Source organism: Triturus cristatus, chromosome 10, assembly GCF_964204655.1.
Source record: "Triturus cristatus chromosome 10, aTriCri1.1, whole genome shotgun sequence".
Classification (NCBI taxonomy): domain Eukaryota; kingdom Metazoa; phylum Chordata; class Amphibia; order Caudata; family Salamandridae; genus Triturus; species Triturus cristatus.
This window is the reverse complement of record NC_140593.1, coordinates 322,721,727-322,749,667: the sequence shown is the minus strand read 5'-3', so window position 1 is coordinate 322,749,667 and position 27,941 is coordinate 322,721,727. Positions and strand designations below refer to the sequence as shown.

Sequence of the window (27,941 nt, the reverse complement as noted above, 5' to 3'; positions counted from 1 at the left end):
GGAATCAAGCATCCTAGGACCGGTTTCTGGCTATCAGCCGTCATCAGCCAGGATAGCTTGACTTCAGTGGCGTAGTGAGCACGGGACCCACATCTGGGCATACCCTTCCCACATAGGGTGAACAGCAAAACACACAAGATGATGGACCGAATGTTGCACAATGGCAAAACATTCACCCCCAGTCACAGATCTGGGTTTAATCCATCGTTATTTTGCTCACCACACCACCCCAGTTCAGACATGGCCATATGCAAATCAGTCTTGACCTTGTACCGCAAGGTGTAGAGTTTACCATTCCAGGTCTCTAAAAGATCACGAGACGCGCCTCCGGGAAGTGATCATGTTTTTTTACTTCTATTTACCTGGGCAACGAGGACAAAAAAAAGAAAAGAGGTGATGTTATCAGAAGACAGCCCTGCTTAAATCCAGAAGTCAAATGACACACCATGTCCCAGTACAGACATTAGATCATGCTTACATAATGGAAATATAAATGTTTGCAGTGATGATGGCAAAGCTACATGCAAAAGAAAATGGTACTTGCAATTCAAGGGCAAGTGGCAAGACTTGTGTTTTGTAGTGTCATGAGTAGACAGAAAGATGCTCTATTTAGGATAATGTTCAGATCAGCAGTCATGTTGCAAAAGTTCCGATTTGCTGTGGTTGTTTGTAGGAGTCTCTACACTTGCAGAATGACTGTCCTAATGATAAAGTTAGTAATATTTTGAGTAATAGTTTCAATCCGTGGTTATTTTATCACTGTTTGATTTCAGCACTATGCTGAGAAATATCGCAAACGTTTTTAATTAAAAAGCACATCCAAATCGGACAAACCCATATAACCTACCTTAAGGCATTCTTTTTGAAACTTTTATTAAAGCACTGAGAGTTGTGTCATACACTGTATGGAAAAAGCTCTTTATTGGAAGTTGGGGGATTTTTTCTTTTTTGTTTTTAAACAGTATTGCGGCACAAGATATTGCTATTGCAGCTCTGTAAACTAGACACTGTTGTAAACTCGTTTTCTATCTTTCAGAAAAGGCCTCTGCTCGCCAGACCTAAGTACTATCATAACTATCTTGCACTCCTGAATTAACTGCAAAAGGCACTTGCAAGCTTGTCTTCATCTTGGACACTGCGGACAGCTTCGTCTTGCTGGTGAAGGTTGTCTTTTCTGCTTCAATGAAAATACATGCTGGGCTTTACGGCAGTACCTTTTCACTCCAAATCTAACTCATCATGTTCATGAGAACGTTCATTAACAACCTGTTGAAAAGGAATGGGTTGTCTTGATTAGCGCATACCACAAAATGAATCAATTATTATTATTAATATTGCAACTGCATCATTTGAACTCAATGACAACATATCAAATGCCTGTGCTATAGAATTGTCTGCTGCACTTTCCAGATTATATGTTACACATCCATGAGACAAAGTAAGACAGCAACCTTAGGGCACCCTCTAGTGGTGGTGACAAATAACAGCTAAAGGCCTTAAAAATCCCATGATTTCTAAGGGGAACGCTGTGGCACAATAACATATTGCCATGTGTATTCACAATTCTTGCTATGTTCCCCCGTCAATGCTTAGGCAGGACACATCTGTATCAGTTCCTTGGGTTCGGAAACATTCTCAGTGGTAACTCTGTGTTATGAAATGCCATTAAAAACAGAAACAATGGGACGGAAAGGCACTCCTGAAAGTGGCCATCCAGTGTGACAACCCAAACACCATAGTGCACAATTGCAAAGTACGTCACAGGCGTTTCAGTTCAAAGGTTTCCTACAGTGTTTTGTTGCAAAGATTGCTCAGGGTTTTTCAATGAAAAAGCCAACTGGAAGAATTACTTTCTTGGAAGACTGTCAAGTGGCCACTTAGACTATCAGGTGGCCATGTGTGATACCACCTGCCAGGCCACATTTTAAAGGCCACAGCTATCTGCTTCTTAAGAATGTAGATTTGCTTGCATATATTAAAACATGGAAAAAATGCAAAAAGTTCAAAGCTGCCAAATGAGCTTTTTCCCAAATGCATTTTGCATGTGGTAGCTCAGTGGTATGTTGAATGGGCCAAAGTGCCATAGTATGACTCGTGATGCACTGTTGCTTGTAATGTTTTTTGTTAATTTTGACTCACATCTTTCAGTGGTAGAAATACGACAAATGTACATTCAAAATAAGACCTTCATTTAAAGCCATAACCTGGCCAGGCTCCCCTACAGACCAAAACAGCCCAGGCTCATTTACTGCAACCAAGGAGCAAGAGGAGTGGTCTGGAGCGCGGCCCTGCCAACATGGCCAAATATGGTTCTGTCATCTTGCCACAGTGAGGCAGAGTATGGCATAGGTCTCCTGATAACTGGAGGGCTCAGTACCAGGATCATGGAAGTGCACAATCAAATCAAGTCAACTAAATATGCAGGATCTGCCATGTGTCGGAGAGGTCCTGCTACTTCCCAGAGGCTTGGGCAATCATGATAGAATCCACACTGCTAAACATGGGGATGATTCATTGCGTCAGAGTGTAGTGATTGTCTAGCCGTGATCCCTGCAAAGTGCAATCAATTAAGCTGCATTTGAGATCTACAGAATTGCATGTATAATAATGGCAGCTTCATCTAGATTTCATATAGATTAGGAGGGTTTATGTATTGAAGGAGGAGTAAGAAGTGGTCTCTGAATCGGCCTAATTTACTGACCAACTGCAACTTCATGCAAGAATTGAGACACTTATCTCTTCATATGATCCAACATAATAATCTTGGTGGTGCTGAAACGTACCTGGCCATCTCTGGTCTCAACAGTCTTAATCAGAAGTGTCCTCTTCGAGTGGGAGTCAATGGGGCGCGATTCAAGGTTGGTTTCTGTAGAAGTTAGATATACAGTCTTTGAATGGAAGACTTTAAAGGGAAGGAAACTGATTTCCCTACACACATGCATGCAACATAACTAGAGAAAACAGGTAATGCAGGCCACTTGCAGCAGACACCCAAAATATGCACACTAGCCCGAGAGTGTGACTGAAGTTATTTACTCCTATGTGTCGAGAATCCCATGGCTGGCACCAAGCGAATCCCCCAATGAGGAATGAACGCCTCCTCTCCCTTATCCGTGAATGCTACTACATAGTTCATGATATTTGTTTTATAAAGCGAATCCCTCAGTCAGTGAATAAATGCCTCTGCTGCCTCATCTATGAATGAGTGTGTTAATACATAATCCATGCGAATCCCTCAGTCAGAGAATAAAAGGCTCCTCTACCTCATCTATGAATGAGCATGTTAGTACATACTTCATGAGATTTTATTCCCAAAGTGAAACCCTCAAAGAGTGACTAACACCTGCTCTCCCTCATCTATGAATGATAACGTTACCACATGGTTCATGAAATGTTATTCACAAGGGGAATTCACCAATGAGCGAATAACATCTCTGCTCCCTCATCTATGAATATGTTACTACAGAGTAAATTACATTTTATTCATAAAGCGAACCCCTCGGTGAGTGAATAAAAGCCTCTGCTATCTCATCTAGGAATGAATATGTTATTACATAGTTCATGGCATTTTATTTTCAAGGGATTCATTAAATGTTTCTAGGAGGTAGTGCTAATATGTATTCGTAATAGCACCATTAAGGTGTGAATAGCTTTTTTCTAATATTATCTAACCTGAAAGCTTTACAAACACACTATCTCCAGTTTTCAATACGATGCAATGTACATTATAATTATGCTTCACTGCCAGATTTGTATTTAAATTTCATTTCTAATTGCTAGTTTGAATTATGGTGTATGTTGAGGAATGTGCAGTTCTATAGTTTCGAACTGAAGTAACTTTCCTGACTGTTTTGAAGTCGTGCATCTTTTTGCCAGATGGTTTATCGATAAGCAGACATTTCTGGCCTGCTTATATATAAATGCTCTCAGCATGCCTTAAAATGTGGAAATGCAGTGCAAACACCAGACATGCAGCATTTAATAGCTACTTCAAAGAAAAATAGCAACCAACAAAAAAATTAAAAAATAAAAATTGTTGCAAGCCATTTGTTGCTCATTAAAGTAGACTGAGACTGCCTCTTTGGTCTACTGATTCTCTCGAGTGGATACAAATGTTGCTGTGTAAGCACACATGTGCTTTGTTTCAATTGTAATGTGTATTTGTACAAATGTTACTACACTAGAAATATGGTGCAAAGGATTAGTGGTGCACATGTCCGAATGTTATGAGTTAGTGCTAGTGGAAATGTCTTACCTCTCATGCTCATGGCAGAGAAGGAGTGGACTGGCACTGTAATCCTGCAAAGACATGGAAGAGCAGATTATAGTCCATGAACCGGTGTTACTCTGCAAATAATGACCACATGTAGTAGTTGTGATATATCATGAGGTGCACATGGTGTTTGCAATCTACCTGCTCTCCTCCTCCAACAGTTTACTGTAAGTCGCAATCTCAATATCCAGGGCCATCTTGACGTTGAGCAGCTCCTGGTACTCGCGCAGGTGGCGCGCCATTTCTTTCTTCTTGTTCTGGATTTCATCCTGAAGGTGGGTGATATTGTCTTGGAAGTTAGCAGCTTCGATGCCAAAGTTCTCTTCCAGCTCGCGCATCTGGCGCTCCAGAGACTCGTTCTGCAAACGGTGAGAGGACCAATGGTCATTTAAAGCACACATTTCTGAATTACAATTACTTATTATCATGGATACAAGGGAATTTGTGGGTGACAAGTCGGGATGGGCTTTCAGAAAACGAAACCCAACAAATCCATGAGCCAAAAAATCCCCCACCCACCATCAGTGGTGTAACACAAAATGATGGGGGCCCCCTACAGAATATAAAGAGGTGACAGAGTCTCCAATAGCTCACATATATTTATTGGTTTATGGCTGAATAGAGGTCCCCTTAAGGGGTTGGGGGGCCCGGATGTGTTGGGGGCCCACCAGTGCCACCAGGGCCTCTGTTACGTTTCCTCACATCAGGCCTGGGGTAGATTTCAGCCTTTTATACAGTGGTGCATACTATCTCGAGCATTCTACTCAAGCGGAAATAACCAAAAGTATGCACCGCTGTAGTGACACAGAAAATCTGATCAGAATATATGGTAAGCATGGTTTTAACCCTTTCAATGTTACCGGACCCAAAAAATGTGACGTCTGTTTCATGCTAGCAGCACTGTGAGACAGATGGAACTGTGACTGAAAATGGGCGTGGAGTTACATGAAATGCATATCTGATACTGGAGGCTTGCAAATAAAAATGAGTTTAAACTCTGGTATCAGATGATTATCAGAACAAGACACTATATCCTGTCAAAGGGAGAGCCAACAAAGGGAGCAATCACCACTGGAAACATGGAGGCATTAGATATGGTTTAAAACATCCCTGTCAGTAGTGCAATGAACTTACACCACCTTTCTGTTTTGTATTTCTTGTCACACCCTGTCTTTCCTGGAGCGAGATACTGTGTGGTGCTATTGAACATATGCAGGCCTGTGGAGTCCTTATACACTTGTTTTACTCACAGTTCCTTTCAGTACATCCACTTCACAGGTCAGGGTCTGTAGCTGCCTGCGGTGGTCATTGGATTCCTGTTTAGCTTGGCGCAGGGCGTCATTGTTGCGATTCGCAGCTTCAGAAAGGTGTTAAATTATGAAACTTTGAATGATATCAAATCTATATCTGAGTGAGGTGCATGCTTCCTGGTCTCACAACAAGACAGACACCAGGACAACATCACTGCACCTGTGAATCTAATGCACTAATAGTGCAGTGCTGTTTCAAAATCAGTCATACTTAATTTAATTAAATCGTTCAAATAGAGCACAATACCATAAAACTATACAATAATATACAGTAATATATTTGGTTCATCATATTGTTAAGTCACAGACACAATTTCATAAAATGATGCACACTCCTATTTAAAGAGCATAACACTTTTTGTGGAAATTTCATACTGCCCAAATTCACCAGAGTGAAATGCATTGTCCATTGAGTTCGTACTCAAACTGCATACAATCGAAAAGCTGCTAAGTTTGTAAAGCCTTGCAAAATGAATGAAGTGCCATTATGGGTGTGGTGCGTGAGAAATCTGAAATCTGTGGGTGAATTTATGCCAAGTCTTATGCACGTAGGGCCAGATAAACTAAACACTGGTTGTTGGACGCAATTTGTGAGCAGTATTTGTGAGACCAGTTTGGTATTTTATGAACTGACCTATGTACCAATAGATCGGTTCGCAAAACACTGAACTGTAGTGAGTTGCAATTCACCTTCTTCCTGAATATTAATGAGGTAGGTCACAACACTGGGACCTACTATGATTCACTGACATCACAGGGATGGTGGACTGTGGGGTCAGCAGACAACCATGTCTGAGATTGCTATTAAATAAAGCAATTGTTGTTTTTTTTTTTAATATTCCTGTTTTCCTTAAAAAAAATAAAAATGATGATGTGTTTAACAAACATTGATTTGAAACTTAGCCAGGGGTCCATGGGACCGCTGACTACTCTTAAAAAATGTTTTTGTCAACATTCCAATTTGCGAAAGGTCTACCACTACCTTTCAGTAGTCAGTAAAATATTAATGCTTTGCGACCACATTTTGGTTGCAAAACATTCATACATCCCATTCCAAATCGCTATTTGGAAGGGATGCCATAAACGTGTCCTGATTCGATATGTAGTCACAAGTCCGAACTGCAATTCAGTAGTGTATTACCGAATCTCAATTGGGGTTTAGCACTTACAAAAAGACCATTGAGAAGGTGCAAATGGCTTTATTTTGTGAACTGGATCCTTTACAGACACAAAAAGCCTTAGTGCATCTGGCCCTGGGTTCTTAATAGTGGTAAAAATAATCTATTGGTTTATGACATTTGTCCTACGACCATGATGGATTGCCTTTTCATTTATAATTAAACTTATAGTAAATGCCATTCTGTACCTTGGACTTGTACCATTCTTCGGCCTCAGCGAGGTTGTTGGATGCCACATTTTCGTGCTGTTGGCGGACATCACGCAGGGCAGCGGTCAGGTCTGGTTTAGCCACATCCATGTCAATCTGGACGTGATGCTCCTGGATTTGTGACAGCAGTTCCCGGATTTCCTGGGAACACAAAAAATAGAAGTGACAAACAATTCAAAAGGGCAATCGATGCCTAACCCAGAGGTGAAAGCAAGCTTTGTACGGTAAAGTAAAACTATTTATAAACATTAGCACAAGGCTAATGTTATTTTATTGCAGTGAACAGCTATTTCATCTATTCCTTTTTCACTCTGTCAATGTTTAATGAAGCTTCTACAGCAGCAGAGAAAATATAAACTGAATAAGAGATACTTTGAGGAAAACTGCTTTATTTACTGCAGGTGCTATTGGTGTTTGATTTAGTTAAAGGCCATGCCATGAAATTCACTGAAGTAGAGTGGAAAGGTTTATTTTGCTCTTTACCTTACCATAATCATGAATGTTTGGAAAAAATAACAACAGTTCTGGAAAATATCTTACTTCACCGAGAAGCTTCTTCAAAAAGTCGATTTCTTCTTGCAGGGACTCTACTTTGCGCTCCAGATCCAGGCGTGCCAGGGAGGCATTGTCAACATCCTGATTTAGACATAAAACAATGAAAAGATGTTGGTAAATGAAGTTGTCCTCATTGTGTAGGCAACAGCATGTATGATACAATTTTAGGGTACTTAAAGTATACATGAAATGTAAATAGAAATCGTTCACCCTCCCCCTGAAAACTATTGAAAACATAGCAGTGATCTTAATGAAGACGGAAATTTTACATTTTCGTGATTTCCACTCAGTAATAAGGCACTTCCCAGTTACTGTTATGAAGGCTATCCGGTGAGCGGAAGGATGGGAGAGGCTTTTACGTGGGATTATTTCAATCAATCCACAGCACACAAAGCCAAAAAACTGAACCGAATATTAGGAAAGCATTGGTCAAGTGAAATTAAGTCCTGGGGGTGGGTGGGGTAGCTTTATCCCTGCAATGTCTTTAGGACTCACCTAACTCTGCTTTTAAATAAACTACATTTTGAGGCCTGTCATGAGTTTTACTATGGACTAAGATATTTTTTCTAAAAGAGCTTTGTGTTGGATGCTTTAGCTTACTTAAAAAATAGCAAAAGTAGCTCTCCAGTGATAATGCCCAAACAGACATATCTTGTATCTGCAATGACTGAAAACACATTCATCAATTCAAATTTGAATTTTGATTGGATGATGCCAGTTGAAAAAAGTTTCTACAACTCTTATTTGCACATGGTTCGAGTGGCTTGCCTGATTCTGTGTCCAGTGCATTGGGGTGGGATAGGGCAGTCATTAAAGACACTGCAGTTCTTGTCGAAGTGGAAATTACCCGCAATTGCCCACGAGTGGTTAAAATTGAGGATAGATGATGCACTAATACCAAAATTAACATGTTTAAGGATCTTCTGTGAACAAGCTCCTTAAAATGTCTATTCTGGATGCACCTCAATGACCCCTATTGGCAGGTACATGTATGATCACATACAGAGTGACCCAACACCAATCCAGTGAAAGGTTATCCCTCACTCTGTGATCTTTCGGGGCTTTGGAGGTGTGTGCCTGCCAATTGGATATAACTTGAGTATTTGTAAAGCGCACGTTCACCCCAGCAACGGGGCATCTTGGCGCTGAATAACAGATGTATATTGTTATCCAACTCAATGGTACTCATTTTATCGACCTCAAATGGATGAAAGGCAGAGTGGACCTACCAGGATTTGAACCTGTGACCATGAGCTCGAACACAGGCCCCTGCAGTGGATGCATTAGCCCACTGAGCCACCAGACCCAGCTCCACTCCACTGTAATTCACTGAACAGCACTGGTCACTGTAGAGTCCTCCGATGGCCTAAAACTATGGCTACCATCAACAAACCAGCAAAACATTTTCCAGGAAATGCTTTTGCATCCCTGTTAAAACTCAGCTGCATGAACAGCTGTCGGGAGGTGTGCATGTGTGATGGTGCCTTCAAGTGCACAACATATTTATATAGGTCCCTACAGGTGTACGTTCACATATTTAGACCATATTGGGCATGTCTGGTACAACCTCAAAATGGGCAACATGAAAGGTTTACCACATTAAAAGTCGTTTTCTACCCATTTAACATGCATAACACTCTATATTGCATACATACAAAAACATAATTGGCTCCCAGCTCCAACACTTTAAACAAAAGATGATAGAAAGTTTCAATAAAGGAAATGCTTATAAACCATTAGGAAACCCTGGAGAGTGTCTAAAAAATGATGTTGAAAATACAAAGCATCAAACAGTTAGGGGACGATGGAAACATTAAGCCATAACTACAAACACACACGCACACACACACACAACACCACCACAGCCACCAGCAGATGAAAACTGCACGCATAGTCCCTTTGGAGGCATTATCACTATGCAGGCTTTCGGGGCTGCAATCAGCTGCGTTTGCTCTCACCTACATGGCATACACATATTATAAACTGCATGAATAAAAACTAGCGTCAGCTGTACTCCCATGTTGCTTCTGTACTGGTGAAAGCTGTATGGACCAATTCACTTGGGCTCTTTTTAGATTATTGTATTGTGCTTCGTTGTAAAATAGCAAGACCAACTTGGGTTTTGACTCATAGAGCAGCAGGGCCAAGTCAAAGTAATCAAAAATAGAACAAAGGAAGGTGCCAATGCTGCACTACACTTTCAGACAAATTTAAACAAATGAACTGACTTAAACAGATCCATTTTGTCCATTTTATGGTTGATTTTAATCAAAAATATTTTAAGCAATTTTTCTTATTATTTTGCACGGTTGTATTTTAAATGATTCAGTAATATACACACAAAATCATAGGAACCACATACAAAAATACTTTACAATTATTTACATTTACATAAACACGTAAACATGTCCATACAACTAGCATACCTCAAGCGAACAGACAATAGACAACATTCAATTAGAAATTTACATTTATATACAAAAAGCAAAACATCAATGAATATCACTTGTGCTTTTCGAGAAACCTATTTGAAAGAGTATTTTGTTATGTTGAAGGCGAAGACGAGTCAGAGAGAGGTCTACGCGTTTCGAATCCCTTCACCGGGGATTCTCATCAGGACCAAAAATATCTGGGAGACAGAAACATATACAGAACTGAATTAGACCATTAGCCCTTCCAGTGGCAGTTTATTTAAAAGAAGGAAGCTAATTTTCAAAATTTTCCAAAAATGGAGTCTTACCTACACTTTGCAGTGGTACATCCACGAGTGAAACGGATGGTGGTTAGCCTGCGATAGAACGCATCTATAGGCGGCAGAATGGAGAAAGCAGTGTTTTAGAGTAGAAAAAAAGGCAGAAGAACAGCCTACGTCTAATCTAAAGGCTAATGTGCCGGCAGATTCGTGAGACAAACTTACAGGTAGTTTTGAGAGATCTCTCATATCAACGTCCGTGGCTCCTCACTCAGCCTGGGCGGAAACGGCTAGTTGTATCTCGGGAAATTCGAGAGCAGCGACTCGGTGTTTATTCGGCCGATCACTGCAAAAGAAACAGAAACATATTCAGTGGGCAATCCGGACTGTTGAATCGGAAAGGCGAACGCGCACTCCCAGCCTCCTGCGAGGACGACATACCTTTTTATTCTTCTTCTTACAGAGCGCCCTTGGGTCCCAGCTGCACCGTGCACGAGGACCAGTGTTTGAGTGCTACTGCCATCGCCATTTTGTAGTTCTTGGACGATGGCGAATCACAAGTCAGTGCTTTAGAGGATTATGGGACTTGTAGTTCGGCCGCAATTTTTTTTGTAAAAACAAACAAAACCAATTAGTGAAGACATCTTGCCACACTTAAAATGAGAGCAAGACAAGTGGATATTCCGGTCTTTTCATTATGCGATAGCTTTTTCCTGATTATTCATAAGTACAGCACAGTGAATGGCTATCTGGTCCAGCAAACAGGGGTTGTGTCAATTAATACAGATACGTCCATGTATGAAGCGTAGCTGTCCTGTTAGTGGATGATGTCGGTCCATGGGGACAAAGGGCATGTTCGAGATACAAACCTCGTTGGTGACAGACATACCTGGCTAACTGAAGAGAAAGGTTGCCAGAGGTATTTTTACAGATTAAAAATCTCGGATAGCTCATTGAGACCAGCCACTGATGTGTTAAACTTGATGATGAGCATCGCTTCTCTCTTCACTAATTTTGCGTCAAGATCGCCGCCTCGGTCATCCTGTGTGACTTTTGAAATTACAGTCCATCTAACATCTCTTTCAGTGTGATTTTAGTTAAGCCAATGGTTCACCAACGGGGCATTAGGCACGTTCTTGCGTATCCTAGATTTGTGTTGTTGTATCCTTGTCCTTATCTCCTGGTTTGTTTTTCCAATATATAATTTGTCGCAAGGGCACAATATTCCGTAGACCACAAACTTTGTTTTGCAGTTTGAGAAGGAGTCATGTTTCCAATGGACCCCCTTGTGGGTAAAGAAATTCCCTTCGATTGTGGAATCACAACAGACACAAGTCCCACATTTATGAAGTCCTTGTATTGGAGGCAAATTCAGAAGACTTCTTAGATCCTGACTTTTGGTTTTTGGCAGTGCAGCTCTGACTAGCTGGTTGGCTATGCTCTTATCTTTTTTAAAAGCAAATAGCGGAGTCTCTTTGAGTGACACATCCAGTTCTTTAATCAAATGCCAATTTTGAGAGATGGTCTTTTTAAGCCAGTTAGACGTTGGACCATAAGTTGATACACAAACAATCCTGTTGGTTTTGGATTTGGCCTTTCTCTCCAGAAGTGCTTCGCGTGGAGTCCACCAAGCACGTTTGATTGCCTTCTTTAGGAGTTTTTTGGGGTATCCTCTCTGGAGTAGGTTGTTCTTTAGATTTTCGGCATGGTATAGGTATTCATCTTTGAAGCTACAATTCCGGCGAATTCGCAAGAATTGGCCGTACGGCAGGTTGTCTTTTAAGCTGCGAGGAGGATTACTAGAGTAGTGTAACGCTTTGTTCCTGTCCGTTTTCTTCTTGTAGAGGGTAGTCACTAGACCGCCGTTGCTGGGATAAATTTCCACGTCTAAAAAAGGAATCTTATATTTGGAAAAGTTCAAGCTGAATTTTATGTCAGCCGTTCTATTGTTTAGCCAATTGAAAAATTCATGGAGTTGCATTTCATCACCAGTCCAAGTTAGGAACACATCGTCGATGTATCGGACCCAGTTCGTAATGTAGATTGTAAAGGGGTTGTTGTTGTAGACGAATTGATCCTCATATTTAGACATGAACAAGACTGCCAGCTCTGGGGCAAAAGGACACCCCATCGCAACACCTTTGGTTTGCAGAAAAAAATCATCTTTAAAACAAAAGTAGTTGTTCTTGAGGGCAAATGTGGCTAGTTCCATGATGAAATTCGTGGGGACCTTTTCAGGTTTCGGTCTACTGTTGAGGAATGACTCCAGGACTGCCAAACCCTCATCTTGTGGGATCTCTGTATAGAGTGAGGTGACATCCAATGTTGCAAGAAGATGGACATTTTCTTCAAAAACCATAGAGTTAAGTTTGGCCAAAAAATCTGTGGTGTCTTGTATATATGATTTAACATCCTTCATGAAGGGCTTGAGAAAAAAGTCAACGAATTTGGATATTGATTCATTTAACGATTCACACCCCGAGACTATCGGGCGTCCTGGGGGGCTCCTCTGATCCTTATGAACTTTTGGAAGTACATAAAAGATTGGTATCCTTGGATTTTTATTCCTTAAAAAATCGTATTCCTTTTTTCCAAGGAATCCTTGGTCAAAGCCTTTTTGTAGAATGTTAAAAAGTTTGCCTTGCATTTCAGCGGTGGGGTCCTTTGTGAGTTTCCGGTAACAATGTACATTTGAGAGTTGTCTCATTACTTCCATGGTATACCGTTCAGTGGCCCAGATGACAATTGAACCACCTTTATCGGCTTGTTTGATCACTATAGACTGGTCGTTCTTAAGTGCGGCCAGCGCTTCTTTTTGCGCTTTCGTTATGTTGGATTTAACGAATCTCTTCCTTTTATTTTCTGCTTCGTTGATAGCTGATAACACAACTTTCTCAAAAAGGATAACTTCCTTAGGTGTTTTAGCTGACGGGGGGCAAAAAATAGATTTTTTCCTCAGGCCTGTTGTTTCACTGTTCTGTTCTGCAGGATTACCCGAAAAGAACGTGATTAGACGTATCTTGCGACAAAATTCAATGAATTCCGTCTTCAGCTGGACGAAATTTGTTGCTTTGGATGGCACAAAAGATAAACCTTTTTCCAATACTCCCAGTTCATCCTGTGTCAGTGTTTTGTCTGAAAGATTGAAAATTGGTGAGCTGTTCTGTATCTGTGATTCCCGCCGGGGCAGAGCCACTTGTGTGCTTAGTTCTTGTAATTTTGGCGTCTCGTGGACATTTCCCATGGCTGATTGGTATATCTTACTCTGCCTCGTTGTTTTTGGCGGCCCCGTCCTAAAAAAGACGGTTGTTGAAAATTTGATTGGTAGTTCTGTTGAAAGTTGCCGCGTCTATTCGAATCGCCACTTATATTGATATTATCCGTATCACTTCCACTTGAGGATGACGTGGTGTCTGAAAAGGTAATACATTTTTGCCTCGATCTCCCTTGAAAGTCCGATAAGAATCTACGTGATTCTGGTCTGGTGTAAAAATCTAGGATACGCAAGAACGTGCCTATTGCCCCGTTGGTGAACCATTGGCTTAACAAAAATCACACTGAAAGAGATGTTAGATGGACTGTAATTTCAAAAGTCACACAGGATGACCGAGGCGGCGATCTTGACGCAAAATTAGTGAAGAGAGAAGCGATGCTCATCATCAAGTTTAACACATCAGTGGCTGGTCTCAATGAGCTATCCGAGATTTTTAATCTGTAAAAATACCTCTGGCAACCTTTCTCTTCAGTTAGCCAGGTATGTCTGTCACCAACGAGGTTTGTATCTCGAACATGCCCTTTGTCCCCATGGACCGACATAATCCACTAACAGGACAGCTACGCTTCATACATGGACGTATCTGTATTAATTGACACAACCCCTGTTTGCTGGACCAGATAGCCATTCACTGTGCTGTACTTATGAATAATCAGGAAAAAGCTATCGCATAATGAAAAGACCGGAATATCCACTTGTCTTGCTCTCATTTTAAGTGTGGCAAGATGTCTTCACTAATTGGTTTTGTTTGTTTTTACAAAAAAAATTGCGGCCGAACTACAAGTCCCATAATCCTCTAAAGCACTGACTTGTGATTCGCCATCGTCCAAGAACTACAAAATGGCGATGGCAGTAGCACTCAAACACTGGTCCTCGTGCACGGTGCAGCTGGGACCCAAGGGCGCTCTGTAAGAAGAAGAATAAAAAGGTATGTCGTCCTCGCAGGAGGCTGGGAGTGCGCGTTCGCCTTTCCGATTCAACAGTCCGGATTGCCCACTGAATATGTTTCTGTTTCTTTTGCAGTGATCGGCCGAATAAACACCGAGTCGCTGCTCTCGAATTTCCCGAGACACAACTAGCCGTTTCCGCCCAGGCTGAGTGAGGAGCCACGGACGTTGATATGAGAGATCTCTCAAAACTACCTGTAAGTTTGTCTCACGAATCTGCCGGCACATTAGCCTTTAGATTAGACGTAGGCTGTTCTTCTGCCTTTTTTTCTACTCTAAAACACTGCTTTCTCCATTCTGCCGCCTATAGATGCGTTCTATCGCAGGCTAACCACCATCCGTTTCACTCGTGGATGTACCACTGCAAAGTGTAGGTAAGACTCCATTTTTGGAAAATTTTGAAAATTAGCTTCCTTCTTTTAAATAAACTGCCACTGGAAGGGCTAATGGTCTAATTCAGTTCTGTATATGTTTCTGTCTCCCAGATATTTTTGGTCCTGATGAGAATCCCCGGTGAAGGGATTCGAAACGCGTAGACCTCTCTCTGACTCGTCTTCGCCTTCAACATAACAAAATACTCTTTCAAATAGGTTTCTCGAAAAGCACAAGTGATATTCATTGATGTTTTGCTTTTTGTATATAAATGTAAATTTCTAATTGAATGTTGTCTATTGTCTGTTCGCTTGAGGTATGCTAGTTGTATGGACATGTTTACGTGTTTATGTAAATGTAAATAATTGTAAAGTATTTTTGTATGTGGTTCCTATGATTTTGTGTGTATATTACTGAATCATTTAAAATACAACCGTGCAAAATAATAAGAAAAATTGTTTAAAATATTTTTGATTAAAATCAACCATAAAATGGACAAAATGGATCTGTTTAAGTCAGTTCATTTGTTTAAATTTGTCTGAAAGTGTAGTGCAGCATTGGCACCTTCCTTTGTTCTATTTTTGATTACTTTGACTTGGCCCTGCTGCTCTATGAGTCAAAACCCAAGTTGGTCTTGCTAGTTGTCTGGCGGGTGCATACCCGCGAGGTTGTTTTTGGACACTTATTGAGTCTCACTGGTTGTGAAGGGTGTTTCACATATGAATAGTGGCAATCAATTGCGGGATATATATTTCACGGTGTGTCTCGGTTGAGACAGTTCTAACAGGTGTGTCTAAGTCGTTGTTTGTATTCACTGGGTTGTTGCATTCTACCTTTTTAGATTTTTTCTTTTTTCTTTTCACTCTATCATGTCCGCTAGTGACACATTCGCATATAGTGAGGAGCATATACAGAAGCTGATCAATGACCCCCCATCATTTTCTTCAGCTGCATTAAGTACAACAGCCAAAATCAATAACGAATCTGATAAACTTATCAGATTAAAGAAAAAACAAATCAGGACAGACCTACACGGGCATTTTCTAATTGAACACCTGCGAGCTGGAACTATCCCAGGTGGCCTTCAAATACGGAACGTTCCGGTCATTTTTACAGAGGACCTTATCTATAAAAAAGGCTACAGTCAGATCGAAACAAAATGTAGCAGAGATCTAATGGTGCTAACTGTGGAAACAGCTCAAAGACTCTCAAAACAGCAGTTGGAGGAAATTGGTATCCTTGAGAACGAAATAAAATCCAACCAACTAATTACGGACGCAAAGGCACTGCTTGAAAAGGTTGATAAGGATATTCTGGAGTTCAAGGATTTCACAATCAACCAAAAGAGCACCCAGTTTGAGAAAGATAAGAAGTCTTTCTCATTGGAAAAAGTTTACCCATACCTCCAATTGGATTTTTACACCAGACCAGAATCACGTAGATTCTTATCGGACTTTCAAGGGAGATCGAGGCAAAAATGTATTACCTTTTCAGACTCCACGTCATCCTCAAGTGGAAGTGATACGGATAATATCAATATAAGTGGCGATTCGAATAGACGCGGCAACTTTCAACAGAACTACCAATCAAATTTTCAACAACCGTCTTTTTTAGGACGGGGCCGCCAAAAACAACGAGGCAGAGTAAGATATACCAATCAGCCATGGGAAATGTCCACGAGACGCCAAAAGTACAAGAACTAAGCACACAAGTGGCTCTGCCCCGGCGGGAATCACAGATACAGAACAGCTCACCAATTTTCAATCTTTCAGACAAAACACTGACACAGGATGAACTGGGAGTATTGGAAAAAGGTTTATCTTTTGTGCCATCCAAAGCAACAAATTTCGTCCAGCTGAAGACGGAATTCATTGAATTTTGTCGCAAGATACGTCTAATCACGTTCTTTTCGGGTAATCCTGCAGAACAGAACAGTGAAACAACAGGCCTGAGGAAAAAATCTATTTTTTGCCCCCCGTCAGCTAAAACACCTAAGGAAGTTATCCTTTTTGAGAAAGTTGTGTTATCAGCTATCAACGAAGCAGAAAATAAAAGGAAGAGATTCGTTAAATCCAACATAACGAAAGCGCAAAAAGAAGCGCTGGCCGCACTTAAGAACGACCAGTCTATAGTGATCAAACAAGCCGATAAAGGTGGTTCAATTGTCATCTGGGCCACCGAACGGTATACCATGGAAGTAATGAGACAACTCTCAAATGTACATTGTTACCGGAAACTCACAAAGGACCCCACCGCTGAAATGCAAGGCAAACTTTTTAACATTCTACAAAAAGGCTTTGACCAAGGATTCCTTGGAAAAAAGGAATACGATTTTTTAAGGAATAAAAATCCAAGGATACCAATATTTTATGTACTTCCAAAAGTTCATAAGGATCAGAGGAGCCCCCCAGGACGCCCGATAGTCTCGGGGTGTGAATCGTTAAATGAATCAATATCCAAATTCGTTGACTTTTTTCTCAAGCCCTTCATGAAGGATGTTAAATCATATATACAAGACACCACAGATTTTTTGGCCAAACTTAACTCTATGGTTTTTGAAGAAAATGTCCATCTTCTTGCAACATTGGATGTCACCTCACTCTATACAGAGATCCCACAAGATGAGGGTTTGGCAGTCCTGGAGTCATTCCTCAACAGTAGACCGAAACCTGAAAAGGTCCCCACGAATTTCATCATGGAACTAGCCACATTTGCCCTCAAGAACAACTACTTTTGTTTTAAAGATGATTTTTTTCTGCAAACCAAAGGTGTTGCGATGGGGTGTCCTTTTGCCCCAGAGCTGGCAGTCTTGTTCATGTCTAAATATGAGGATCAATTCGTCTACAACAACAACCCCTTTACAATCTACATTACGAACTGGGTCCGATACATCGACGATGTGTTCCTAACTTGGACTGGTGATGAAATGCAACTCCATGAATTTTTCAATTGGCTAAACAATAGAACGGCTGACATAAAATTCAGCTTGAACTTTTCCAAATATAAGATTCCTTTTTTAGACGTGGAAATTTATCCCAGCAACGGCGGTCTAGTGACTACCCTCTACAAGAAGAAAACGGACAGGAACAAAGCGTTACACTACTCTAGTAATCATCCTCGCAGCTTAAAAGACAACCTGCCGTACGGCCAATTCTTGCGAATTCGCCGGAATTGTAGCTTCAAAGATGAATACCTATACCATGCCGAAAATCTAAAGAACAACCTACTCCAGAGAGGATACCCCAAAAAACTCCTAAAGAAGGCAATCAAACATGCTTGGTGGACTCCACGCGAAGCACTTCTGGAGAGAAAGGCCAAATCCAAAACCAACAGGATTGTTTGTGTATCAACTTATGGTCCAACGTCTAACTGGCTTAAAAAGACCATCTCTCAAAATTGGCATTTGATTAAAGAACTGGATGTGTCACTCAAAGAGACTCCGCTATTTGCTTTTAAAAAAGATAAGAGCATAGCCAACCAGCTAGTCAGAGCTGCACTGCCAAAAACCAAAAGTCAGGATCTAAGAAGTCTTCTGAATTTGCCTCCAATACAAGGACATCATAAATGTGGGACTTGTGTCTGTTGTGATTCCACAATCGAAGGGAATTTCTTTACCCACAAGGGGGTCCATTGGAAACATGACTCCTTCTCAAACTGCAAAACAAAGTTTGTGGTCTACGGAATATTGTGCCCTTGCGACAAATTATATATTGGGAAAACAAACCAGGAGATAAGGACAAGGATACAACAACACAAATCTAGGATACGCAAGAACGTGCCTAATGCCCCGTTGGTGAACCATTGGCTTAACAAAAATCACACTGAAAGAGATGTTAGATGGACTGTAATTTCAAAAGTCACACAGGATGACCGAGGCGGCGATCTTGACGCAAAATTAGTGAAGAGAGAAGCGATGCTCATCATCAAGTTTAACACATCAGTGGCTGGTCTCAATGAGCTATCCGAGATTTTTAATCTGTAAAAATACCTCTGGCAACCTTTCTCTTCAGTTAGCCAGGTATGTCTGTCACCAACGAGGTTTGTATCTCGAACATGCCCTTTGTCCCCATGGACCGACATCATCCACTAACAGGACAGCTACGCTTCATACATGGACGTATCTGTATTAATTGACAAAACCCCTGTTTGCTGGACCAGATAGCCATTCACTGTGCTGTACTTATGAATAATCAGGAAAAAGCTATCGCATAATGAAAAGACCGGAATATCCACTTGTCTTGCTCTCATTTTAAGTGTGGCAAGATGTCTTCACTAATTGGTTTTGTTTGTTTTTACAAAAAAAATTGCGGCCGAACTACAAGTCCCATAATCCTCTAAAGCACTGACTTGTGATTCGCCATCGTCCAAGAACTACAAAATGGCGATGGCAGTAGCACTCAAACACTGGTCCTCGTGCACGGTGCAGCTGGGACCCAAGGGCGCTCTGTAAGAAGAAGAATAAAAAGGTATGTCGTCCTCGCAGGAGGCTGGGAGTGCGCGTTCGCCTTTCCGATTCAACAGTCCGGATTGCCCACTGAATATGTTTCTGTTTCTTTTGCAGTGATCGGCCGAATAAACACCGAGTCGCTGCTCTCGAATTTCCCGAGATACAACTAGCCGTTTCCGCCCAGGCTGAGTGAGGAGCCACGGACGTTGATATGAGAGATCTCTCAAAACTACCTGTAAGTTTGTCTCACGAATCTGCCGGCACATTAGCCTTTAGATTAGACGTAGGCTGTTCTTCTGCCTTTTTTTCTACTCTAAAACACTGCTTTCTCCATTCTGCCGCCTATAGATGCGTTCTATCGCAGGCTAACCACCATCCGTTTCACTCGTGGATGTACCACTGCAAAGTGTAGGTAAGACTCCATTTTTGGAAAATTTTGAAAATTAGCTTCCTTCTTTTAAATAAACTGCCACTGGAAGGGCTAATGGTCTAATTCAGTTCTGTATATGTTTCTGTCTCCCAGATATTTTTGGTCCTGATGAGAATCCCCGGTGAAGGGATTCGAAACGCGTAGACCTCTCTCTGACTCGTCTTCGCCTTCAACATAACAAAATACTCTTTCAAATAGGTTTCTCGAAAAGCACAAGTGATATTCATTGATGTTTTGCTTTTTGTATATAAATGTAAATTTCTAATTGAATGTTGTCTATTGTCTGTTCGCTTGAGGTATGCTAGTTGTATGGACATGTTTACGTGTTTATGTAAATGTAAATAATTGTAAAGTATTTTTGTATGTGGTTCCTATGATTTTGTGTGTATATTACTGAATCATTTAAAATACAACCGTGCAAAATAATAAGAAAAATTGCTTAAAATATTTTTGATTAAAATCAACCATAAAATGGACAAAATGGATCTGTTTAAGTCAGTTCATTTGTTTAAATTTGTCTGAAAGTGTAGTGCAGCATTGGCACCTTCCTTTGTTCTATTTTCGTTGTAAAATAAGCAAAGAAGTTACTATGCAATCGCTCCGTTGGGTTGTTTGCACAAAAATAACATTGCAGTGTTAAAATTGGGCAGGTAATGTTAAGATGATCAGTGATACTCGTGTTTGAATAGGGCAAGAGCTTATCTACAATAAACCTACAAAAATAGAGAAATTGACTATGACTTTGCAGAAATCTCGTTTTTAATGCACAACAGGCTAGGGCACTTACGTTTTCTTTTCTTTTTACAGAGTTTTATATCGCGCGAACTTGACCCAAGGTATCAGAGCGCTTTACATAGCACCAGTTGCATTACATGACAACAAATTCATTTTTGTTAGGCACGGGGAGATTAAGTGATTTGCCCAGAATCACAGGATGTTCAGCATCGTTGCCGAGACTCGAAACCAGTTCCCCAGATTCGAGGTCGACCGCCCTAGCCGTTAGGCCAACTCCTCACCCCCAAACTTAGGTGTTCAATGATGTGGCACCGCCTGGAAATTTTAGGAGATACAATACCCCTAACGGAATCGTGGAATGTAGGCTTTAAAACAAAAGAAATGTAGAGCTTCTTATATTATTAGTATGCAGGGCTTTAAGTGGGCCGGGTCTCACCGGGTCTGAGCAATTGCAGTTTTTTTAAGGGGGCCTCAAAACGGGTCTCTATCAGGCTCTGTTTTGTGCCCTGGCACAGGCAGCCCGTTTTTTTCCCCCAGACTGCAGTGACTACACTGCTTACTAGTGTAGAAGTTACGGCATGAGCGTTGTAGGTGAGCGCTGTAGGGGAGCGTTGTAGGGGAAGGGAAATCCTTTAAAGAGAGTCATTTTCTCTCTGGAATTCCCTTCTCTTTTTAAACTCTGGAGCAGCAACATTGTCGTGGTGTCACCAGGACTTTAAGTGGAAGCTTTTTCAATAATATTCAAGCCATAGTTGCTGCTTATTTATCTTATGCAATGAACCACTGACAAAGCCAATAGTCCTGACTTGTTCTAGGTATAATGTTACTAGTTGTATCATATATCTAGATGCAATGACAGAAACAGCAAAATACAAGTCCGGCAGCAAACTATGCTAAACACAGATTTTTAGCTTACGTGTTTTTAAGCCACGCTCTTAATTACATTGGCCACGCCCCTTTGAGAGACGCCCCCCCCCACACAGTTTTTTCATCCCACTTAAAGCCCTGTTAGCATGTAAGGGGAGAAAAAAACTTTCCTGGCTGTTGTTAAGAATGCGGCCCATCCCCCTTATCCCCCCCTCGCACAAAGACTGCTGGCCTCCCAGCCCATTGCCATGGCACTAGATTCTACCATGCTTGGCCTGGCATTCCGATGGGAATCCCAGAGCGACCAGTTAATCTCCCTGTCAACCAGCAGATGGCGCCATTCGGCTTCCGGGGCATTCAGGGATTATGTGCAGTGACCCTTGTGTTTGCCTTGGGTGTCAGCAAGACCACACTGTGACGAGCTCATTTTCTAACTGGGAAGGGGAGAGTAAAGCACTCAAGGTGACGTCATATGAACTGCAGAAGCACATTTTCATTGAACGCCTATATTAACAATGTAACCGCTCGGGATTCGCTTGTTAAGAGGTGCATGCAACTTTTATAAAAAAACGTTTCTTAAAATTATAACCATGTAATTGTGAGGAAAAAATAGAGATAATGAATGCTTTAGCCTAAAAGGATTATTAATTAGTAATCCTTGGGATGAATATACAAAAACGCTTCTCACAAATATAACATCGGTCCTAACATCTCTTTCAGGAAAGCAGACTTACAAATACCGAAATAAGAGACCAACAAAAGTTTAGTTTTGGAGATAAAAGTAAGTGTCCCAGACCTGTCTGAAAGACTGCAGGGTGTTCTCCGCCTCCTCTCGCTGCATCATTTCATCCTGCAGCCTGCAAACAAAAACATGACAGCAGAATCAGGAACAATTTAGCCAACACACTTTCTGTGTCAATGTGTGGTGTTAATGTGCATACGTTCTCATTGTATATAAATTGTGGCACTGAAAGTATAATGAGAGACGCTCTGATTCCCCTTGAGGCCTAGCTTGGGCTTCATAAAATTCCGAAAGTAACATTTTAAAAAAGAATAAAAAGCGTTGTGACAAGGAGTTGGGTCTGAAGGATGGGGGTGGGCTGTCAAATCCGTTTTCACCCCCCAGCCGCCAGTTACATTACGCAACTCCCACCCTCTCAAAAGATTTGAGGAGCCTCAAAAAATGTCAGTCAGCCTGGCCGCCTGAAAGACAACAAAGGACGTGGGGGCGCCGAACACTCCCACCCCCTGTGCTAGGCCCCTCGCAGCCACCTACCCCCTCCTTGCATAATGGACCTCGAATGCAGGTGGGGGGAGGGAGGGTTGGGATCATTTTGACAGCACGAGGACATTTTTAGGTCTCGCTGAGCCCAGCGCATGCGCTGGCTCGGAGAGACATTTTGTATGTGCGCTTTTTTAAGTGCTGCTTGCTGGCCTAGCGCTTGCGTGCATGTGAGCGTGCACGCGCGCTGCTGCCATGCGCTAGGCCAGCCAGCAGCACTGAGGAGATCATGATCGCGATCACTTTCGCTTTCACAGCGATCATGATCGCGATGACGTTATAATCACTGCACCCGCGCTTTACTTTAAACATTAAAAGTAAAGCGCGGGTACCGCGATTATACCAAAAGTAAAAAAATAGATGTTTTTTCTATTACTTTACTTTTGGTATAATCGCGGGACCCGCGCTTTAATTTTAATGTGAAAAGTAAAGCGCAGGTGCCGCGGCTGCCTGGTTGTTTAATTGTATCTGCTCCCCCACCCCGTAGATGCCAGCTGCCATTGTCTGAGAGGGAACTCATGTTACAAAACATTCTTTAAAAAGATGCCCCCCAGGTTCTTAATGGATCAGTCTTCTTGTTACTCTGTTTACAATGTAAGCATATCAGGCTGCATTTTTACCTCCTTGTTCTCCGCCGAATAGGGATTTCTCAGCATTTGGATGCTGCAATGGAGTTCTATGACATTAACCTGGAAGATTATATTTATTGAACATTCAGGGGATACAAATGAGACCTCTGTTAAGCCTCCTTTCTGCAGATCTGAGTACGAACTTGCAATTAAATACACGCTATGATGCTGTTTGCATGGAAGAAAACTTTGCAAAAAAGGAGGTATGTGCCGAAAACGAAGCGGGGAATTATTATTATTATGCAGAACCAGGACTACAGATATGTAACCTTTTCTTCACATACTCTGCATACCCCTGCATTTAGTGTTGGGTACAGATTTTTGCAACTTCTTTGAGAGAGTCGAGTCACAAGACCAGCAGTGACCATACCCATGGTCCACAATGCACCAGCACAGAGGCTCCTCCACAGATTGTTTTCAGCTCAGCAAGCAAGGGAATCATGCGCAGGCCCCCTCCTCTCTCCCCTCCCCCTGCAGCTTTTTACTTTCAGCGCGAGGGTTCTTCTGGAAAGGTAGTGTTATGCCTTTTAAATACGTGGTTTTTTTTTATTTGCCAAAACTATGAAAACAGGCTTTCTGTATGTAGTCAACTATGCCCTCTGCGCTAGTTAAACATCACTTTGATCTGCATCTCTTCTCCTCACTTCCTCTGCCACGCTGCAGTTTCAATCACGCTGCGCTTTAATCTGCGCCTCGCTGTGACAATAGCTTCTTTCTTTGCCTTTACCTACTCTGCTACGCACGCAGCGCGTCGCGGCTGCAATTACCATTCAATTCCATGTGCGCTTCAGAGACAGTTGCTCCGGTCTCTTAGCTAGAGAGCGCCCACTCGTAAAACAAGAGCACTAACAAGCAGAAAACCGTATCCTGCTTTAGTTAACGCTCTATGTGGCAGCATGCACTTGCCTCTCTTCACGCCTCTACTTTCACTTTGATCTGCGCCTCACAGTGGCAGCTGCTTCAGATTTTGCCTTCACTTTCTCCCCCTGTGAATATAGTCTACAATATGCGCTCTTCCGTCTCCATCCACCGCAACACTGCCTCACTTTAATGCGCTGACACTTTCTCCACGGTGCAAATCACGTTTGGGTTCCTCCCGCGTTCAGCCACGCTGCCCTTCCGAAATTTCCTTTAATTTACTGCTTGTTGCAGTTGCCAGGGGCACTTTTTCATAATTAGGATTACCTAATAAATCAGTCGCGTCAGAGAGTGAATCAAGTAGAGATTAAAGCGTGCTTGCAGCCGCGGAGCTCCTGGTAACACCCAGGGTAGCGTGAGGGGGGCTCCTGCGGGGAGGCATCATGTTGAGCTGGCCCCCTGCTCCTCAGCGCATTACACCCCCCATTTCCCCCCAACTCACTCATCTCCACTAGTTTGCTGATCTGGCAAACTGCAGCTTGCTTTCCTCACCGTCAGGCATCTCAAAATCCACCAAATGTGTACTTTAAGAGCTGAAGCAGGGGGTTAATATATTCCTGAATTTCTGGTGATTTGAGAAGCATTTCTCACGTTCTGCCGTTCAATCACCCATTGCTTGCATTTACCCAGACCTTAATTTTGTGAAAGTTTCATGAACTAGGGCAAAGGTGACCGCTGTACTCAGCAAACAGCATTTACTGCCCAACACTTCTGTCTTTTACGTAAAGTAAATTTTAAAAAAACCGACCACAATGTAAAGCACTGATCTTTAGTTGCGGTTAGACCCTTGTACAGCTCCCGGACAATGAGCCTGTCTTGCTTGTTTCATACTAGTTGAGTAAGGAGGTATGGACTGGTGGGTACTGTACATAGCGCACTTTAGGCTCAGTAAGCCCGGTTTAAAACCCCCCAACTATCATTAACCAACCTGTGTGATCCTCGTCAAGTTATTATGTTTGCCGACCGGCACCTACGTTCTAATAGTTGTGAAAAACCGGCAGTGCCTCTAGTCAAGGCGGGTCAGTCATTCACACGTTCCAGTTGTTCGAATGTATTACACCTCCATGTCCCAAGTTTGGCACTGCAAAGGCAACAGAACGGCCTTTCCTGTGAGGCACTAATCCCTCTAAATCAGTAACGTGCTGGCCTGTTATTGCACCACAGAGGGCAGTTTACATAACTCAGTAATTTCCAGCCCTGCATGCAGACTGCACTTAGCAAGTTCACCCTCAATGCTGAACCACCTGCATATGCCAAATTAGTTGCTTTGTAATATTAGCAATATTTTTTCCTAAACTGCATTCTTGTGTGCGTGATTTTACACGCGGATTGCTTCTGATTTAAACCTTGAATGTTGCTCTGGTATATTTCTCTCCAACTCCCCCCTTCCTCTCTCAAAGTTTACCAGTGCCTGCTGCACTTAACCTCTGGGAGCTGGGGAAAAGTGGCAGATACAATGAGTGGCATTGAGCTCTCAAAAGTGGGCTCCAAGGGCACAAGCAGTGCCGGTAAATGCCCGGGGAATAAAAGGCCTGGCAACCCTCATTTACCATCTTCACCCATCGCCAACATATCTCTCAAAAAAGCAGCAGTATTCCTGTTCACTTCGTTATTTTTAAAAACCTTGCCGACATTTAACTTCACGATTTGGATACTTTAGAATAACAGGAACAGGAAGAGAAAAAAAAAATCACTGTCTGGTGTTGACTGCCAGCCTCGTCTTTGTCAATGCGTTTTTTGTAATGGATTTAGCAAACATATTTTCTAGGCACTGCTCGGCCCTTATTAACGTATTTTAAAAAATGGCTAAAGACAAAATGGAGTCTTAAAAAACCCACATTGCTTTAGTGGTCCACAGCACCGAAGTGCAGATATGCTTCTAGTGAAAGAGCAGAACTACATCACCCAGGAGAAGTTAGTCACTGGGTCAAGTGGAATGACCCACTGTCCCATGCTGTAGTTGGCGGAAGGTAAGATATGAATGACAAATGAATGGATGAAGAGGATTTGCTGAAAGTCCCAGTAAGTACAACCATTGAATATATCATTTTAGTAAACTAAAAATGCCTTGGAAAAGATGCCATCCCAAAAAAGTGATCAAGGTAAGCATCAAAAATGAACAATTTTTTTCAGGGTACATCTCTCCTTTTGGTAATATTGTGTGAAGTCCACAAACATAGTAACTTTAAGGGCATAAAATGTAAATTTGTGAACTCTGCACAACTTATCTAGGAGAAAATCTAGATCACACAGACTAATAGCAAAAAACTGCTATAATAGACAAACCAAAGCGCATGTCATCAACACACCCTACATTAATTGGATTCAATGCAGTCAAAATATAAGCTACGAAGTTTGTAGATATGAACCACCAAATTATCTGTGACTCCAACTTTGATGCTTTCACCTTTAATTAGGGAGCCCTAAAAGCTTGGATGAGCAGGTCTCAACCGGCTAGCACTTACCGTTCTAGCAAGTAACCAACTGATTAACAATTTATCCCCGGCAAAAGCATTGGCATAGCCAATAGGTCTCGTCTTTGGGACCTTATAAGTGTTTAGCCATGTAACACTTGATGTTGTTGCACCAAGGATATTGTGCTGGATAACTAAACACTTATAAGGTCCCAAAGGCGAGACCTATTGGCTATGCCAATGCTTGTTTAAGTGCTGCTGGCTGGCCTAGTGCTTGCGTGCACGTGAGCATGCACGCGCGCAGCCGCCATGCGCTAGGCCAGCCAGCAGCAGAGAGCGTCATCCCGATCACTTTCGCTTTCACAGCGATTGCGATGACTTTCGTGTTTTTTGGGAAAGCATTGGCTGTGCGCGCACACAACTCCGGCTTCTCCTGCCGCGCGCGCGGCCAATGCTCGTTTGGTTTGTTATGGATATTTGAATATTGTTTCGCTATTTGTGATGTCCATGTCTTTAATCAATTATACGGCATTATATTTCTGAGCATATAAACAAAAGAAGGTATACGTATTTGTGCATCCTTGAGCATTGTAAGTGTTAAAACTATGTGCATTTTTCGCAATCTCCTGTGGTACCCAATTATGGTAAAGAACGTAGCTCGGATGGTGATAAATTCGAGTGTTTGTGAATGAAAGTTGGTTTTGCACATTTATCCTAAGACAGATTTTACTGTTTAACATGTGTTAAACACGGCTGCAACACCCGGCAGGCAACGAAAAAAACAACATATCTGGATAGGACAAGGCAATCCTACATGGAACCTGAAAACTTGAGAGCTCTGCCATCTGTCACTTGGCTTCGTATCATACGTGTGACTTTCCGTCAGTCATTGCCATGCTGGTCCTTGTAATCCAACATTTTGTGGGAAAGTGAAACTAAAACACTCAGAATACTTAGTGCAGTAAACTGTACACAAGGCAGATTTAAGGTGACCCTCGTGACATATGGCAAAACTATGAACAAAGTAAAAAGATGGACATTTTACACTAACAACCTAATTGTTAGCACGAGTACAAGCGCTTGACTCTTCGCCAGACTGGGCGGAGCTCCAAATCCCACACCTTTGTGGATTAAAAGGGCCGAATGCCGGTGCAGCAACACCCCCACCTTTGAGCTCCCCTCACCTGACCGGGGTGGTACACCCGAGCAGCAGCGGTACCAGCAGGATCAGGCGAGACACCCCCATGACTGCGTGCAGTCCTCTCGCGGCAGTAAATGAGACAGAGCTTCGCTGTCTCCTCTCACTGGATTTTATTCCGTCTCTGCTAGTCTCCTTCCTCCTGTTATTGAATTGAGCAGGTACTGGGGACTAGGCATTTGACGCCGCATCATCTGCCCGCGGCCACAAA

General features: G+C 42.1%; 1 protein-coding gene across 1 annotated transcript; it reads right to left on the bottom strand.

Annotated features, from left to right (window-relative positions):
- Nucleotides 1–904: 904 nt before the first annotated feature.
- On the bottom strand, nucleotides 905–27,941 carry LOC146789387 (vimentin-4-like). The gene is made up of 8 exons (XM_085631514.1): nucleotides 27,717–27,941; nucleotides 22,086–22,146; nucleotides 7,511–7,606; nucleotides 6,950–7,111; nucleotides 4,415–4,632; nucleotides 4,256–4,299; nucleotides 2,784–2,866; nucleotides 905–1,266 (listed from the first exon to the last, which is right to left on the bottom strand). The coding sequence occupies exons 1-8, from the start codon at nucleotides 27,776–27,778 to the stop codon at nucleotides 1,219–1,221; spliced, it is 774 nt and encodes a 257-aa protein (XP_085487640.1). The 5' UTR covers nucleotides 27,779–27,941; the 3' UTR covers nucleotides 905–1,218.

Coding starts and splice junctions, on each gene's coding strand:
- LOC146789387 (XM_085631514.1), bottom strand. CDS start 27,778: ATGGGGGTGTCTCGCCTGATCCTGCTGGTACCGCTGCTGCTCGGGTGT. Junction 4,633..6,949: donor AAGAATGGTACAAGTCCAAG/GTACAGAATGGC, acceptor CACCGTTTGCAG/AACGAGTCTCTGGAGCGCCA. Junction 1,267..2,783: donor TTGAGACCAGAGATGGCCAG/GTACGTTTCAGC, acceptor CCTTTTCAACAG/GTTGTTAATGAACGTTCTCA.